This window comes from Vulpes lagopus, chromosome 20 (assembly GCF_018345385.1).
Source record: "Vulpes lagopus strain Blue_001 chromosome 20, ASM1834538v1, whole genome shotgun sequence".
NCBI classification, from domain to species: domain Eukaryota; kingdom Metazoa; phylum Chordata; class Mammalia; order Carnivora; family Canidae; genus Vulpes; species Vulpes lagopus.
The window spans coordinates 1,601,575-1,620,147 of NC_054843.1; the positions used below are offsets into that span (position 1 = coordinate 1,601,575).

At 52.7% G+C, this 18,573-nt stretch overlaps 2 protein-coding genes across 2 annotated transcripts; both read left to right on the forward strand.

The window, feature by feature from the left end:
- Positions 1–6,392: 6,392 nt before the first annotated feature.
- Positions 6,393–7,309, forward strand: LOC121479222 (keratin-associated protein 10-7-like). The gene has a single exon (XM_041734686.1). The coding sequence runs from the start codon at positions 6,437–6,439 to the stop codon at positions 7,307–7,309; it is 873 nt and encodes a 290-aa protein (XP_041590620.1). The 5' UTR covers positions 6,393–6,436.
- A 7,912-nt stretch (positions 7,310–15,221) lies between these two features.
- Positions 15,222–18,071, forward strand: LOC121479223 (keratin-associated protein 10-8-like). Its single transcript, XM_041734688.1, has 4 exons — positions 15,222–15,803; positions 15,847–15,912; positions 16,786–16,836; positions 18,048–18,071. Exons 1-4 carry the CDS (start codon positions 15,222–15,224, stop codon positions 18,069–18,071), a joined length of 723 nt encoding a protein of 240 aa, XP_041590622.1.
- Positions 18,072–18,573: the final 502 nt, after the last annotated feature.

The window sequence follows — 18,573 nt, forward strand, 5'->3', positions numbered from 1 at the left end:
GTCCGGGGTCGCTCTGTGGCCCCCCCCCCCAGCCCTTCCCGTGCAACCCGCGGCACCTGTTACCGTAGTGTCTCCACCCTGGGTCCTTCCAGGGACCTCCTAGGGCAGGACGCACAGACCACGCGGGGACTCCGTGGATGGCTTTTTCATTCCCACCCGAGTGTGTAAATTTCCTCTGCGTCTCTTCACAGTGTGATCGCTCATATTCTTCTTTTTTAAAATGTGTCTTTATTGATGCCACATGCACGTAACACCACGTCTACTGTCTTAACCATCTTCAAGCATACAGTTCAGGGGTGATAAGCACATTCTTGACGTGGGGCGACCATCCTGCCGCCCGTCCCCAGACTCTTCCATTCTTGGGAAAATGAAGCCGTGTCCCCATGGGACATAGACTCGCCTCTGCCCATCCCGCCGCCCCTGGAGCCCACCCTCCCTCCTCTGTCCCTGAAGCACCTCAGGGAAAGGGGGGGTCACGTCGTAGTTGTCTCTCTGTGACTGGCCTGCGTCTCCGGCCGCGAGGTCCTCATGCCTCACCCACATTGGAGTCAGACTCGCTTCCTCTTTAAGGCTGAACACGGTTCCGCGGGCGGGACCGCGTTTGCTTCTCTACTCATGCCTCGGTGGACGCTTGGGCCGCTCGACTCTTTAGCTCTTGTGAATGATGCCGCTGTGACCACGGCTGTCAGGGATCTCCTTGAAGGCCTGCTTCCAGTTCTCTTGAGCATATGCCCATATAAGTGCTGGACCGTGTGGTAATTCTACTGTTCATCTTTTCAAGAACCATCGTACTGATTTCCACAGTGGCCATGGCCAGTTCACGTTCCCACTCACAACCCCCAAGGGCTTCAATTTCTCCACATCCTCATCAACACTTGCTGTCTTCTTCTTGCATATATATCATATACACTATCTCCTCGTTGTGATAATATTTACATAAATATTATATATTGATCCTAATGGGTGTAAACTGGCTTCTCATTGGACTTTTGATGTGCATTTCCTTATGATGATGAGTCATGTTGAGCATCTTTTCATCTACTCATTGGTCACATACTTTGTGTGTCTTTGGAAAACCGTCTATTCAAGTCCATTGCTTGTTTCTGAATGGAATGGTTGGGCTTTTTGTTATTTGGTTTTGGGAATTCTCTGAACATTTTAGATACGAATCCCTTAGCGGAACATGATTTTCAAATGTTTTCTCCCATTTCTCTGGGTTACCTTTTATTCTCCATTGGTATTGACTTCTGAGGTGAAAATCTTTAAAATTTTCGTGAAGTCCAAGTTTTGTATTTTTCGTGTTGCCTGTGCCTTGCTATCATATCCAGGACATCAGTGTGGAACCCAGTGTTGTGAGGCTTTCATCCTGTGTTTCTGTTTTCTTCCAAGAGTTTATAGTTTTAGATCTTCCATTTATGTCATGGATACGTTTTGAGTTCATTTTGTGTGTGGTTTGGGGTAGGGGTCCTTCATTTGCTTGCATGTGGATAGTCGGTTTTCCTGGCACCATTTTTTGAAAAGACTGTCCTTTCTCCATTGAATGGACTTGGTGCCCTTGTGAAAAATGGTTTGACCTGAATGTGGAGGTTTATTTCTGGACTCTATGCTATTCCATTAGTTTACATGGCCGCCCGTTTTATGCCGGTACCACCCTGTGGTAAATATTGTAGCTTTGTGCCTTTGAAATCAGGATGTGTATGTCCTCTGGCCTTGTTTTTTCAGAATTGTTCTGACTATACAGAGATTCCATGTGAGTTTGAGGGGTTTAATGTTTCTGTAAAAAACATCATAGAGGGCAGCCTGGGTGGCTCAGCAGTTTAGCGCCACCTTCAGCCCAGGGCCTGATCCTGGAGACCTGAGATTGAGTCCCGCTTTGGGCTCCCTGCATGGAGCCTGCTTCTCCCTCTGCCTCTCTCTCTGTCTGTCTCTCTCTCTCTCTCATGAATAAATAAATAAAAATGTTTAAAAAAATCATTGAGATTTCAATAGCGATTGTATTACCTCCGTAGATTGCTTTGGGTAGTATTGACGTCTTAGCAATCCTGAGCCTTCCAACCTGTGAACATGGAATGTCTTCCCTTTGAATCATGTCTTCTTTACCATCTGTCAGCAACGTTTTTTAGTTTTCATCATACAGGCTTTTGCCTCCGTGGTTAATTCCCTTTATTTTATTCTTTGTGGATGCAGTTGTAAGTGGAATTGTTTTTATAATTTCCTTTTTGGGCTGTTCATTATTAGTGTATAGAAATGCAACTGATTTTTGTGTGTTGACTTTGTATCCTGCCGTTTTTCTGAATTCATTCCTAGTACAAACAGGTCTTTAGGATTTCCTACATATAAGATCATAGCATCTGTGAACAGAGGTGATTTCATTTTTTCCTTTCTAATTTAGACTGCTTTTATTTATTATTGCGTAACTACTCTCCTAGAGCCTCCAGCACTGTGGTGATTAGAAGCAGCAAAAGTGGGCATCCTGTGTTGTTTTTGATCTTAGAAGAAAAGCTGTCTTAACCATTGAGTGTGCTGTGTGCTGTGGGGTTTTCACATATATATTTTATTATGTTGAGAGAGTTCCTTCTATTCCTAATTTGTTGAATGTTTTCACCATGAAAGAGTTTTGAATTTTGTCAGATGCTTTTTCTGTATCAGTTGAGAGGATCGTGTACTTTCTTCTTTACTCTGAGAATGTGGGGTTTTCTATTGACTGATTTTCATATGTGAACCGTCCTTGAATTCCAGTAGTAGATACAACTTTTTGGTTGTGGCATATAATCCTTTGACTATGCTGCTGAATACAGTTTGCTAGATTATTGTTGAGGTCTTTGGCATCATTGTTCATGAGGGATATTGGTTTGTGGTTTTCTGTTCTTATCATGTCTTTGACTGGCTTTGTTATCAGGGGAATGTAAACCTCATAGAATGAATAGGGGACTGTTCCACCGTGTTTAATCTTTTTAAAAAAAGATTGAAGTGAACAAGGAATAATTAGGAAAAAACTGTGATCCTGATATAAGGCATCTGTTGAAAACTTACAGCCAAAAAAAAAAAAAAAAAAAAAAAAAAAGAAGAAGAAAGAAAAAAAAGAAAAGAAAACTTACAGCCAACACCATGCCTAGCTGTAAAAGACTGAGAGCTTTCCTCTAAAGATGAGGAAGAGGATACAGACGTCCTCTCTCACTGCTCCTACTCAACACCATACCGAAGTCCTATCCATGCAATAAGCAAGAAATAGAAATAAAAGGCATACATGTCAGAAATTACGAAATACGATGGTCTCAGGGATCCGTGGGCGGCCACCAGTGTAGCACCTGCCTTCAGCCCAGGGCATGATCCTGGGTTCCGGGGATCGAGTCCCACATCAGGCTCCCTGCATGGAGCCTGATTCTCCTTCTGCCTCTGTCTCTGCCTCTTCCTCTGTCTCTCTGTCTCTCATGAATATATAAATACAATCGTAAAAAAAAAAATACAATGCTCTTTATTCACAGAGGATATGACTGTCCACATGGAAAATCCCCAAGAATCAACACAAATCTCCTAGAACTATCAGAGAGTTTAGCAAGGTTGAAGTGTGCAAGTCTAAAAGAATTAAAATTAATTGCATTTCTCTATAGTAGCAACAAGTAATTGGAATTGAAAATTTTTGTTTAGAGGTGTGATTTGCAATAGAATAAATAATGAAAACTTAGGTATACATCTCATGAATATGGACATAATGAGGACTATCAAAATACTGATGAGAGAAACTAAACAAGATGTGAGTAAAGGGAGAGCTAGACCATGTTCACAGGCTGGAATATTGTTATGGTGTCAGTGACCTCCAGCCTGGTCTATAATAGGGTCAAGGCAATCCCGATGCACATCCCAGTAGGAGCTTCCCGTCCATATGAGCAAGCTAACTCTAAAATTATTTGGAAAGGCAAAGGAGCTCAAGTATCCACATCATTTGAAAATGAAGAACAAAGTTGGAAGACTTCACCACTTGACTTCAAGGTTTCCTATAAAGTTACAGTAATCAAGACGACGTGATGTTGGCGAAGGGATATAATTACGTAGACTAATGAAACAGAATAGACACATACATCCCCATGAATACAGTCAGCTGATTTTTGACAGAATTGCAAAGTCAAGTTAAAGAAAGAAGTGTACTGGGAACAATTGGACGACCCAAACGCAAAAACAAAAACAAAAACAGAAAAAGGAGACTTGACCCATACCTCACACGTAGTATAAAGATTCAATAAAAATGGATCATAGACCTAAATGTAAAATGTAAACATGTTAAGCATTTGGAAGAAAACACTAGAGGGAATCCTGCTGAAATCTCTGTGTTGAGCAGAGTTCTTAGGCTTAAGAACCAAAAGCGTGATCTGAAAAAGAAGAAAACTGATAAGTTGGTCTTTACCAATATTAAACCATTTTGCTCTTGAAACCACGCTGTGAAGAGCGTGGAGAGAGAAGCCACGGAGTTGCAGAAATATTTGCAAGTCACATCTGAGCAAAGCACAGCTGACCCTTGAGCAACACGGGTGTGGACGGCTGGTGCCCACTCAGACGCGGTGTTCCCAGGAAATACACGTCCTTCCGTGCATGTGTTTTCTCTTCCTGTTGACTTTTGTACGAACATTTTCTTCTCTGGCTCACGAGTCGATGTGTCCATGGACTCTGCGTTGTCAGTACGGCTCCGGGTCCACAGGACGCTGTGAGCAGTCAGGTTTCTGGGCAGTCAGAGCTCGAGGCGGTTGGCACCCTACACTCCCACATTATTCGAGGGTCAACTGTACTCATATTCCAAAATGCGGAAAGAGCTCTCAAAATGCAATGTCAAGGAAAGCTAAAAAAGGAAGAGGCCTGAACTTTGAAGAAACGTCCAAAAGACGCCCGAGATGGCAAATACGCACGTGAAAAAGGCCCAACACCATTACTCATCAGGGAGATGCAAACTGAAGGCGCAGTGAGACACCCTAGAGGCCTCTCAGAAGGGCCACCGGGGACAAGGCTGACCACGCCCGGCGCTGGCGGGGACGTGGGGAGTGGGGCGCTCGAACAGCGCCGGGGGACTGCAGTGTCACACAGCCCCTGGGGACACATCGTGGCAAGTCAGCGTGGTAAGGAATCTCGGCTCGGCAATGGCCATCAGGGCATCGCACACTAAATCCGGTAAGATGCCAGCGCACACCAATGGCTAATATGTAATAATTATAAAAAGCTGGCACGTCCAGGCCGGCAAGGATGCAGAGGACCGGGAACTGCCCTGCACCGCGAATGGGTGCTGGGGTGGAGGGACGGGGACTCAGGGGACTTCAGCATGGCACGTGGTGGCCTTCGGGCGTCCACCAGGTCTCAGCGCTGCGCACCTGCCAGCGCCTCCCCTGTGGGGGGAGGAGGGCGGACGGGAGCACCTGCTTGGCTCGGGGAGGTCACGCGGGCAAAATTCCTCTCCCTGAAGAAGCTGAAGACCGCAAAGTTTTGGCAGATAGTTTTTTTTTTTTTTTTTTTTTTTTTTTTTTGCTCTTGATTATCTTTTATGTTCTACCTCTCTTCGTTTTTGCTGGTTGAGTTTTACCAGACCTGGTGGTCCCGAGATGCTTTCCGGGGCGGTGCACCCGAGGCAGTTTCCAGAACAGCTGTAGTGTCCCAAGGGCTTTACCTTCCGGACCCAGGATGGCTCCGGGGACCCAGAATTGAACTCACCTCCCCTGGTCGCCGGGTTGCAGTGCGGTGCCGATCTCTCTGGAAGCACCTGGGGTGCTCGGGGTGCTGGGATGTTGGGACTCAGCAGCGGGCCTCGACCCGCACGTTCCCTGCACCTCATCCCACGTCTGCTCAGCGGTCCCCATCTGAAGACCCCATTTCCCTCTGTTGGGAGAATTGTTCCCCGTGGTGGATCTTTCTGGAAATCCTGATGAAGGTTGGATTTGGACGACATCGTGCACTCCCCTCGTGGCCTCCACATCCCACCTGCGAGCCCCTCATCCGCCCCCCACCGCCCTGGCCACCGGGCGCCCTCCGTGGGTGCAGGGGGCACCCCACAGCTCACGAGCTCCCCGTGGCCCACACGGAGGCTGTGGCCCTCGGGGCCCGCGGGCAACTATCCCTCACCCAAAGGGCGGCCTCGGCGGCTGCACGGCCCATAGCCTCTGGGGTCCGCGGTGCCCCTGGCTGTTTGCTCCCCGACGGACATCCTTGCGGTCCGCAGCCCCGACGGGCATTATACGGGCAGCAAAGTCCTTCCTGTAAATACAGCAGAATAATAAGCACTCGCAGGACTCGGGCAAAACACCAACGAGGAAGGGGAAGTCTCTGGAGCCTGCCGCTGGACAGCTCGCGCCCGGGCCGTATAAAAGCCGCCGGCCCAGCACCTCGCACAATCACACCCGCACCCGCACCCGCACCCACACACTCACCCGCACCCACACCCCGCCCCAGCACCCACACCATGGCCGCCTCCACCCTTTCCGTCTGCTCCAGCGACCTGAGCTACGGCGGCCGCGTCTGCCTGCCCGGCTCCGGTGACTCCTGCCTCGACCCCTCCTGGCAGGTGGACGACTGTCCCGAGAGCTACTGCGAGCCCCCCTGCTGCGCCCCGACCTCCTGCCTGACCCTCCTCTGCACCCCTGCGAGCTGCGGGTCCAGCCCCTGCCCACCAGCCTGCCCCGGCTCCTGCCAGCCCTCCTGTGGCAGCTGGTCCCCCTGCCAGGAGGGCTGCTGTGTGTCTGTCTGCTGCAAGCCCGTGTGCTGCACCCCCGTCTGCTGCAAGCCCCTCTGCTGTGAGGCCTCCCCCTGCTGCCAGCTCAGCCCCTGCACCCCCTCCTGCTGCAAACCTGCGTGCTGCACCCCTGTCTGCTGCAAGCCCGTGTGCTGCACCCCTGTCTGCTGCAAGCCCGTCTGCTGTGAGGCATCCCCTTGCTCAGCCTCCCCCTGCTGCCAGCAGTCTAGCTGCCAGCTCTCCTGCTGCAGCTCTTCCCCCTGCCAGGAAGACAGCTGTGTGTCTGTCTGCTGCAAGCCCGTCTGCTGCACCCCCATCTGCTGCAAGCCCGTCTGCTGCACCCCTGTCTGCTGCAAGCCTATCTGCTGCACCCCTGTCTGCTGCAAGCCTTTGTGCTGCACCCCTGTCTGCTGCAAACCCGTGTGCTGCCAGGCCTCCCCCTGCTGCCAGCCCAGCCCCTGCAGACCCTCTTCCTGCCTGTCCCTCCTCTGCCGCCCCGTGTGCAGGCCCGCCTGCTGTTCATCCCCCTCCCTATGCCAGCCCAGCTGCCGCCCCCAGACCTCCAGCGTGTCCCTACTGTGCCGTCCCGTGTGCTCCCGCTGATGGGACACATGACCCTGGGGCGCTGGGCTTAGGCCCCACCCAGGGATGGTTGGCCTCCCGGGTACCCCTCAGCCCAGTCTCAACTGTGCTAGGTGGCTGTCCCCACCCACGACGGGGTCCCCCCAGGTGTCCACTCTTCTGACCTGACTTCACCTCCTCCCTCCCAAGAACGCTGACCCTGCGGCTCTCCGGGGCTCCTGCTCCTGGGACGCACCTCCACCTGCCTGGGTCACCTGCCTTCCCTCCCAGTTTCTCAGCTCGGTTCTGGTCACCTGGCCTCACCCTCCAACCTGTTGGCACCTCTCCAGACTCCAATAAACTCACTTCACCCGCTGACCTGCTTCCTTTCATCTGACTCTCACGGGGGTGGGGTGCCGGGGTTTGGACCCCACAGTGGTCTATTCCTGCCTGAACATCTCTGGGAGGAGGGATGAGAGGTCCCCAAGGGCCAGGGCCCAACTGCTCTGGGCAGGGCTGTGGGGTGGGACTCCCGCCCTGGCGTAGGATGGTCAGGGCTGCTGGGCACCACATGCGTCCCCGGGTGTCCTGAAGCTGGCCACCTGCACATGGGGCGAGGCTTGGGGCGCCGGGCCGGGGCTCATCTCCACCCACCACCCCAGCTGGGCAAAGCTGCCCAGACAAGCGGCCTTGGGGCTGCGGGCAGCACAACTCCTGGGGGCCTGGGGTCCTCCCGAGTGCTGTGCTCATCCCCTGGAGAGGTGGCGGGCTGGGGTGGCACTGTTGCTGCCAAGATGGGGTAACAGGGACTGGATACCTTCCCACCTGGGCCAACTCAGAGCCCTGACAAGACCCTGAAGCCAGCGTGTCAGGTTCAGGACCCGAGGAGCACCAGACAAGCACAGCGGGGAAGGAAAGGCACAAGGTGCTTATCGCCGTTGGGGCTGTCACCCCCTGGAGAATATTTCCGGCCCCATGCAGGAGGGTCACCCCAGTGGAGCTCCGGGCACCCTCAAGTTCACAGATGGCCTTGGGAGCTGGAGGAGGCACAGGCAGCCATTGTTTGGGTCTGGGGACCCCGTCACAGTCCGGGGTCGCTCTGTGCCCCCCCCTTCCCATTCAGCCCGCAGCACCTGCTGGCATAGTCTCCACCCTGGGTCCTTCCAGGGACCTCCTAGGGCAGGACGCACAGATCACGTGGGGACCCGGGATGGCTTTTTCATTCCCATCCAAGTGTGTAAGTTTCCTCCGCGTCTCTTCACGGTGTGATAGCTCTTATTCTTCTTTTTAAAAATTTGTCTTTATTGATGCCAAATGCACGTAACACCACGTCTACCGTCTTAACCATCTTCAAGCATACAGTTCAGGGGTGATAAGCACATTCTTGACGTGGGGCGACCATCCTGCCGCCCGTCCCCAGACTCTTCCATTCTTGGGAAAATGAAGCCGCGTCCACGGGACACAGACTCAGCATCGCCCGTCCTGCCGCCCCTGGCGCCCACCCTCCCTCCTCTGTCCCCGAAGCACCTCAGAGAAAGGGGGGGTTACGTCGTAGTTGTCTCTCTGTGACTGGCCTGCGTCTCCGGCCGCGGGGTCCTCAAGCCTCACCCACATTGGAGTCAGACTCGCTTCCTCTTTAAGGCTGAACACGGTTCCGCGGGCGGGACCGCGTTTGCTTCTCTACTCATGCCTCGGTGGACGCTTGGGCCGCTCGACTCTTTAGCTCTTGTGAATGATGCCGCTGTGACCACGGCTGTCAGGGATCTCCTTGAAGGCCTGCTTCCAGTTCTCTTGAGCATATGCCCGTATAATTGCTGGACCGTGTGGTAATTCTACTGTTCATCTTTTCAAGAACCATCGTACTGATTTCCACAGTGGCCGTGGCCAGTTCACGTTCCCACTCACAACCCCCAAGGGCTTCAATTTCTCCACATCCTCATCAACACTTGCTGTCTTCTTCTTGCATATATATCATATACACTATCTCCTCGTTGTGATAATATTTACATAAATATTATATATTGATCCTAATGGGTGTAAACTGGCTTCTCATTGGACTTTTGAGGCGCATTTCTCTAATGATGAGCCATGTTGAGCATCTTTTCATCTACTCATTGGTCACATACCTTGTGTGTCTTTGGAAAACCGTCTATTCAAGTCCATTGCTTGTTTCTGAATGGAATGGTTTGGCTTTTTGTTATTGGGTTTTGGGAATTCTCTGAACATTTTAGATACGAATCCCTTAGCGGAACGTGATTTTCAAATGTTTTCTCCCATTTCTCTGGGTTACCTTTTATTCTCCATTGGTATTGTCTTCTGAGGTGAAAATATTTAAAACTTCATGAAGTCCAAGTTTTGTATTTTTCGTGTTGCCTGTGCCTTGCTCTCATTTCCAGGACATCAGTGTGGAACCCAGTGTTGTGAGGCTTTCATCCTGTGTTTCTGTTTTCTTCCAAGAGTTTATAGTTTTAGGTCTTCCATTTATGTCATGGATCCGTTTTGAGTTCATTTTGTGTGTGGTGTGAGGTAGGGGTCCTTCATTCTCTTGCATGTGGATAGTCGGTTTTCCTGGCACCATTTTTTGAAAAGACTGTCCTTTCTCCATTGAATGGACGTGGTGCCCTTGTGAAAAATGGTTTGACCTGAATGTGGAGGTTTATTTCTGGACTCTGTGCTATTCCATTAGTTTACATGGCCGCCCGTTTTATGCCGGTACCACCCTGTGGTAATTATTGTAGCTTTGTGCCTTTGAAATCAGGATGTGTATGTCCTCTGGCCTTGTTTTTTCAGAATTGTTCTGACTATACAGAGATTCCATGTGAGTTTGAGGGGTTTAATGTTTCTGTAAAAAACATCAATGAGGGCAGCCCGGGTGGCTCAGCAGGTTAGCGCCACCTTCAGCCCAGGGCCTGATCCTGGAGACCCAGGATTGAGTCTAGCTTCTGGCTCCCTGCATGGAGCCTGCTTCTCCCTCTGCTTCTCTGTCTGTCTGTCTCTCTCTCTCTCTCTCTCATGAATAAATAAATAAAAATCTTTAAAAAAAATCATTGAGATTTCAATAGCGATTGTATTACCTCCGTAGATTGCTTTGGGTAGTATTGATGTCTTAGCAATCCTGAGCCTTCCAACCTGTGAACATGGAATGTCTTCCCTTTGAATCATGTCTTCTTTACCATCTGTCAGCAACGTTTTTTAGTTTTCATCATACAGGCTTTTGCCTCCGTGGTTAATTCCCTTTATTTTATTCTTTGTGGATGCAGTTGTAAGTGGAATTGTTTTTATAATTTCCTTTTTGGGCTGTTCATTATTAGTGCATAGAAATGCAACTGATTTTTGTGTGTTGACTTTGTATCCTGCCGTTTTTCTCAATTCATTCTTAGTACAAACAGGTCTTTAGGATTTCCTACATATAAGATCATAGCATCGGGATCCCTGAGTGGCGCAGCGGTTTGGCGCCTGCCTTTGGCCCAGGGCGCGATCCTGGAGACCCGGGATCGAATCCCACATCGGGCTTCCGGTGCATGGAGCCTGCTTCTCCCTCTGCCTGTGTCTCTGCCTCTCTCTCTCTCTCCCTGTGTGACTATCATAAATAAATAAAAATTAAAAAAAAATACCTTTAAAAAAAAAAAAAAAAAGATCATAGCATCTGTGAGCAGAGGTGATTTCATTTTTTCCTTTCTAATTTAGACTGCTTTTATTTATTATTGCGTAACTACTCTCCTAGAGCCTCCAGTACTGTGGTGATTAGAAGCAGCAAAAGTGGGCATCCTGTGTTGTTTTGATCTTAGAAGAAAACCTGTCTTAACCATTGAGTGTGCTGTGTGCTGTGGGGTTTTCACATATATATTTTATTATGTTGATATAGTTCCTTCTATTCCTAATTTATTGAATGTTTTCACCATGAAAGAGTTTTGAATTTTGTCAGATGCTTTTTCTGTATCAGTTGAGAGGATGGTGTACTTTCTTCTTTACTCTGAGAATGTGGGGTTTTCTATTGACTGATTCATATGTGAACTGTCCTTGAATTCCAGAAGTATGCAACATTTTGGTTGTGGCATATAATCCTTTGACTATGCTGCTGAATTCAGTCTGCTAGTATCTTTTGTGAGGTCTTTAGCATCATTGTTCATGAGGGATATTGGTTTGTAGTTTTCTGTTCTTATCATGTCTTTGACTGGCTTTGTTATCAGGGGGATGTAAACCTCATAGAATGAATAGGGGACTGTTCCACCGTGTTTAATCTTTTTAAAAAAAGATTGAAGTGAACAAGGAATAATTAGGAAAAAACTGTGATCCTGATATAAGGCATCAGTTGAAAACTTACAGCCAAAAAAAAAAAAAAAAAAGAAAGAAAGAAAGAAAGAAAGAAAGAAAGAAAGAAAGAAAGAAACAGAAAACTTACAGCCAACACCATGCCTAGCTGTAAAAGACTGAGAGCTTTCCTCTAAAGATGAGGAAGAGGATACAGACGTCCTCTCTCACTGCTCCTACTCAACACCATACCGAAGTTTTATCCATGCAACAAGCAAGAAAAAGAAATAAAAGGCATACATGTCAGAAATTAAGAAATACGATGGTCTCAGGGATCCGTTGGTGGCTCACCAGTGTAGCACCTGCCTTCAGCCCGGGGCATGATCCTGGGTTCCCGGGATCGAGTCCCACATCAGGCTCCCTGCATGGAGCCTGATTCTCCTTCTGCCTCTGCCGCTACCTCTGTCTCTCTCTGTCTCTCCGTCTCTCATGAATAAATAAATAGAATCTTTTTTTTTTTAATAAATAGAATCTTAAAAAAAAATACAATGCTCTCTATTCACAGAGGATATGACTGTCAACATGGAATATCCCCAAGAATCCACACAAATCTCCTAGAACTATCAGAGAGTTTAGCAAGGTTGAAGTGTGCAAGTCTAAAATAATTAAAATTAATTGCATTTCTCTATAGTAGCAACAAGTAATTGGAATTGAAAATTTTTGTTTAGAGGTGTGATTTGCAATAGAATAAATAATGAAAACTTAGGTATACATCTCATGAATATGGACATAATGAGGACTATCAATATACTGATGAGAGAAACTAAACAAGATGTGAGTAAAGGGAGAGCTAGACCATGTTCACAGGCTGGAATATTGTTATGGTGTCAGTGACCTCCAGCCTGGTCTATAATAGGGTCAAGGCAATCCCGATGCACATCCCAGTAGGAGCTTCCCGTCCATATGAGCAAGCTAACTCTAAAATTATTTGGAAAGGCAAAGGAGCTCAAGTATCCACATCATTTGAAAATGAAGAACAAAGTTGGAAGACTTCACCTCTTGACTTCAAAGTTTCCTATAAAGTTACAGTAATCAAGACGACGTGATGTTGACAAAGGGATATAATAACGTAGACTAATGAAACAGAATAGACACACACATCTCCATGAATACAGTCAGCTGATTTTTGACAGAATTGCAAAGTCAAGTTAAAGAAAGAAGTGTACTGGGAACAATTGGACGACCCAAACGCAAAAACAAAAACAAAAACAAAAACAGAAAAAGGAGACTTGACCCATACCTCACACGTAGTATAAAGATTCAATAAAAATGGATCATAGACCTAAATGTAAAATGTAAACATGTTAAGCATTTGGAAGAAAACACTAGAGGGAATCCTGCTGAAATCTCTGTGTTGAGCAGAGTTCTTAGGCTTAAGAACCAAAAGCGTGATCTGAAAAAGAAGAAAACTGATAAGTTGGTCTTTACCAATATTAAACCATTTTGCTCTTGAAACCACGCTGTGAAGAGCGTGGAGAGAGAAGCCACGGAGTTGCAGAAAATATTCGCAAGTCACATCTGAGCAAAGCACAGCTGACCCTTGAGCAACACGGGTGTGGACGGCTGGTGCCCACTCAGACGCGGTGTTCCCAGGAAATACACGTCCTTCCGTGCATGTGTTTTCTCTTCCTGTTGACTTTTTTTTTTAATTTTTTTATTTATTTATGATAGTCACACACAGAGAGAGAGAGAGAGGCAGAGACATAGGCAGAGGGAGAAGCTGGCTCCATGCACCGGGAGCCCAACGTGGAATTCGATCCCGGGTCTCCAGGATCGCGCCCTGGGCCAAAGGCAGGCGCCAAACCGCTGCGCCACCCAGGGATCCCCTCCTGTTGACTTTTGTACGAACATTTTCTTCTCTGGCTCACGAGTCGATGTGTCCATGGACTCTGCGTTGTCAGTAGGGCTCCGGGTCCACAGGACGCTGTGAGCAGTCAGGTTTCTGGGCAGTCAGAGCTCGAGGCGGTTGGCACCCTACACTCCCACATTATTCGAGGGTCAACTGTACTCATATTCCAAAATGCGGAAAGAGCTCTCAAAATGCAATGTCAAGGAAACCTAAAAAAGGAAGAGGCCTGAACTTTGAAGAAACGTCCAAAAGACGCCCGAGATGGCAAATACGCATGTGAAAAAGGCCCAACACCATTACTCATCAGGGAGATGCAAACTGAAGGCGCAGTGAGACACCCTAGAGGCCTCTCAGAAGGGCCACCGGGGACAAGGCTGACCACGCCCGGCGCTGGCAGGGACGCGGGGAGTGGGGCACTCGAACAGCGCAGGGGGACTGCAGTGTCACACAGCCCCTGGGGACACATCGTGGCAAGTCAGCACGGTAAGGAATCTCGGCTCGGCAATGGCCATCAGGGCATCGCACACTAAATCCAGTAAGATGCCAGCGCACACCAATGGCTAATATGTAATAATTTTAAAAAGCTGGCACGTCCCGGCCGGCAAGGATGCAGAGGACCGGGAACTGCCCTGCGCCGCGAATGGGGGCTGGGGTGGAGGGACGGGGACGCAAGGAGACTTCGGCAGGCACGTGTCGGCCTTGGGCGTCCACCAGGTCTCAGCACTCGCACCTGCCAGTGCGACCCGTGTTGGGGGAGGAGGGCGGACGGGAGCACCTGCTCGGCTCAGGGAGGTCACGCGGGCAAAATTCCTCTCCCTGAAGAAGCTGAGGACCGCAAGGTTTTGGCAGATTTTTTTTTTTTTTTTTTTGCTCTTGATTATCTTTTATGTTCTACCTCTCTTCGTTTTTGTTGGTTGAGTTTTACCAGACCTGGTGGTCCCGAGATGCTTTCCGGGGCGGTGCACCCAAGGCCGTTTCCAGAACAGCTGTAGTGTCCCAAGGGCTTTACCTTCTGGACCCAGGATGGCTCCGGGGACCCAGAATTGAACTCACCTCCCCCGGTCGCCGGGTTGCAGTGCGGTGCCGATCTCTCTGGAAGCACCTGGGGTGCTCGGGGTGCTGGGATGTTGGGACTCAGCAGCGGGCCTGGACCCGCACGTTCCCTGCACCTCATCCCACGTCTGCTCAGCGGTCCCCATCTGAAGACCCCATTTCCCTCTGTTGGGAGAATTGTTCCCGGTGTTGGATCATTCTGGAAATCTCCTGATGAAGGTTGGATTTGGACGACATCGTGCACTCCCCTCGTGGCCTCCACATCCCACCTGAGAGCCCCTCATCCGCCCCCGACCGCCCTGGCCACCGGGCGCCCTCTGTGGGTGCAGGGGGCGCCCCGCAGCTCACGAGCACCCCGTAGCCCTCACGGAGGCTGTGGCCCTCGGAGCCCGCAGACAACCGTCCTTCACCCAGAGGGCGGCCTCGGCGGGCGGCACGACTCATAGCTCTGGTGTCCGCGGTGCCCCCGGCTGTTTGCTCCCTGACAGACACCCTTGGGGTCCTCGGCCCTGACGGGCATTTTAAGGGCAGCAAAGTCCTTCCTGTAAATACAGCAGAATAATAAGCACTCGCAGGACTCGGGCAAAACACCAACGAGGAAGGGGAAGTCTCGGGCGCCTGACACTGGACAGCACGCGCCAGGGCCGTATAAAAGCCGCCGGCCCAGCACCTCGCACACTCACACCTGCACCCGCACCCACACACTCACCCGCACCCACACCCCGCTCCAGCACCCACACCATGGCCGCCTCCACCCTGTCCGTCTGCTCCAGCGACCTGAGCTACGGCGGCCGTGTCTGCCTGCCCGGCTCCGGTGACTCCTGCCCCGACTCCTCCTGGCAGGTGGACGACTGTCCCGAGAGCTACTGCGAGCCCCCCTGCTGCGCCCCGGCCTCCTGCCTGACCCTCCTCTGCACCCCTGCGAGCTGCGGGTCCAGCCCCTGCCCACCAGCCTGCCCCGGCTCCTGCCAGCCCTCGTGTGGCAGCTGCTCCCCCTGCCAGGAGGGCTGCTGTGTGTCTGTCTGCTGCAAGCCCGTGTGCTGCACCCCCGTCTGCTGCACCCCTGTCTGCTGCAAGCCTGTGTGCTGCACCCCTGTCTGCTGCAAGCCCATTTGCTGCACCCCTGTCTGCTGCAAGCCCATGTGCTGTGAGACCTCCCCTTGCTCAGCCTCCCCCTGCTGCCAGCAGTCTAGCTGCCAGCCCTCCTGCTGCAGCTCCTCCCCCTGCCAGGAGGACAGCTGTGTGTCAGTCTGCTGCAAGCCCGTCTGCTGCAAGCCCGTCTGCTGCAAGCCCATCTGCTGCACCCCCGTCTGCTGCACCCCTGTCTGCTGCAAGCCTGTCTGCTGCACCCCCGTGTGCTGCCCAGGCCTCCCCTTGCTGCCAGCCCAGCCCCTGCAGACCCTCTTCCTGCGTGTCCCTCCTCTGCCGCCCCGTGTGCAGACCTGCCTGCTGTGCATCCCCCTCCCCCTGCCAGCCCAGCTGCCGCCCCCAGGCCTCCAGCGTGTCCCTCCTGTGTCGCCCCGTGTGCTCCCGATGATGGGGCATGTGCCCCCGGGGCGCTGGGCTCAGGCCCCTCCTAGGGACCCTGGGCCTCCTGGCCACCCCTCAGCCCAGCCCTCACCTGTGCTAGGTGGCTGCCCCCACCCATGACGGGGTCCCCCCAGGTGTCCACTCTCCTGAGTTGACTTCACCTCCTCCCTCCCAAGAACGCTGACCCAGCGGCTCTCCGGGGCTCCTGCTCCCGGGACGCACCTCCACCTGTCCTGGGTCACCTGCCTTCCCTCCCAGTCCCTCTGCTGGGTCACCTGGCCTTGCTCTCCGCTGCACCCCTGTCTGCTGCAAGCCTGTGTGCTGCACCCCTGTCTGCTGCAAGCCTGTGTGCTGCACCCCTGTCTGCTGCAAGCCCGTCTGCTGCAAGCCCGTCTGCTGCAAGCCCGTCTGCTGCAAGCCCGTCTGCTGCAAGCCCGTCTGCTGCAAGCCCGTGTGCTGCACCCCCGTCTGCTGCACCCCTGTCTGCTGCAAGCCTGTGTGCTGCACCCCTGTCTGCTGCAAGCCTGTCTGCTGCACCCCCGTCTGCTGCACCCCTGTCTGCTGCAAGCCTGTGTGCTGCACCCCTGTCTGCTGCAAGCCTGTCTGCTGCACCCCCGTCTGCTGCACCCCTGTCTGCTGCAAGCCCGTCTGCTGCAAGCCCGTCTGCTGCAAGCCCGTCTGCTGCAAGCCCGTCTGCTGCAAGCCCGTCTGCTGCAAGCCCGTCTGCTGCAAGCCCGTCTGCTGCAAGCCCGTCTGCTGCAAGCCCGTCTGCTGCAAGCCCGTCTGCTGCAAGCCCGTCTGCTGCAAGCCCGTCTGCTGCAAGCCCGTCTGCTGCAAGCCCGTCTGCTGCAAGCCCGTCTGCTGCAAGCCCGTCTGCTGCAAGCCCGTCTGCTGCAAGCCCGTCTGCTGCAAGCCCGTCTGCTGCAAGCCCGTGTGCTGCACCCCCGTCTGCTGCACCCCTGTCTGCTGCAAGCCTGTGTGCTGCACCCCTGTCTGCTGCAAGCCTGTGTGCTGCACCCCTGTCTGCTGCAAGCCTGTCTGCTGCACCCCCGTCTGCTGCACCCCTGTCTGCTGCAAGCCTGTGTGCTGCACCCCTGTCTGCTGCAAGCCTGTCTGCTGCACCCCCGTCTGCTGCACCCCCGTCTGCTGCACCCCTGTCTGCTGCAAGCCTGTGTGCTGCACCCCTGTCTGCTGCAAGCCCGTCTGCTGCAAGCCCGTCTGCTGCAAGCCCGTCTGCTGCAAGCCCGTCTGCTGCAAGCCCGTCTGCTGCAAGCCCGTCTGCTGCAAGCCCGTCTGCTGCAAGCCCGTCTGCTGCAAGCCCGTCTGCTGCAAGCCCGTCTGCTGCAAGCCCGTCTGCTGCAAGCCCGTCTGCTGCAAGCCCGTCTGCTGCAAGCCCGTCTGCTGCAAGCCCGTCTGCTGCAAGCCCGTCTGCTGCAAGCCCGTCTGCTGCAAGCCCGTCTGCTGCAAGCCCGTCTGCTGCAAGCCCGTCTGCTGCAAGCCCGTCTGCTGCAAGCCCGTCTGCTGCAAGCCCGTCTGCTGCAAGCCCGTCTGCTGCAAGCCCGTGTGCTGCACCCCCGTCTGCTGCACCCCTGTCTGCTGCAAGCCTGTGTGCTGCACCCCTGTCTGCTGCAAGCCCGTCTGCTGCAAGCCCGTCTGCTGCAAGCCCGTCTGCTGCAAGCCCGTCTGCTGCAAGCCCGTCTGCTGCAAGCCCGTCTGCTGCAAGCCCGTCTGCTGCAAGCCCGTCTGCTGCAAGCCCGTCTGCTGCAAGCCCGTCTGCTGCAAGCCCGTCTGAGCTGAGGTCGTACTGGAGTAGGGCAGGCCCTGGTCCAGAGTCTGGGGTCCTTATAAGAGGAGGAGAGGCACAGAGAATGCCACGTGAAGACAGAGGCAGCAGGGGGTCGGGGGGGGGGGACGTGGGCTACAGCCAGGGAAGACCAGAAGCCCCCAGAAGTTGGAAAAGCCTAGAGAAACTTCCCCCGGAGCCTCCAGCAGGAGCACGGCCCTGCAACACCTTGATCTCACCCTTCTGGCCTCCAGATCCGTGGACCAGCTGCCGTCTGAGCCCAGACGATGAGCGTGTAGAGTTCATCACAGCCACCCCGGGAAACTGAGACCCCTCACGTGCTGCTTCTCCCTGTCCTTTTCTGTGTAAACGGGCCGTGACCCTGCTCCCCACGGCCCTAAAACCAAACTCAAATGTTTTCAGAATGGCCGACGTGCCCTTCCCGGCCACCCTGTCGGTGCGAGGAGCCCGATTCTTCATCGGCAGCCGGAAGAGGACCAAAGGCCTGTTCACGGTAAGGAAGGAAGGGGCTGCCTGTCTGGCCTCCCAACAGCAGTGCTCACAGAGGGACTGTCACTACAGGCCTGGTGTCCTCACGCTCTGATTCAAAAGATGGGTGTGCGTGCCACGCAGGACCAGGAGCCCTGGGGTGCACTAGGGCCCCGTTCTTGCCAGGCACATTTCCCCATGTTCTTTCTTCCTGGCACACTCACCCCACTGCCAGCGCGGCTCGCACCCTACACCCTCAGGGCCCTGCTCCATGTCCCCTTCCATGGACAC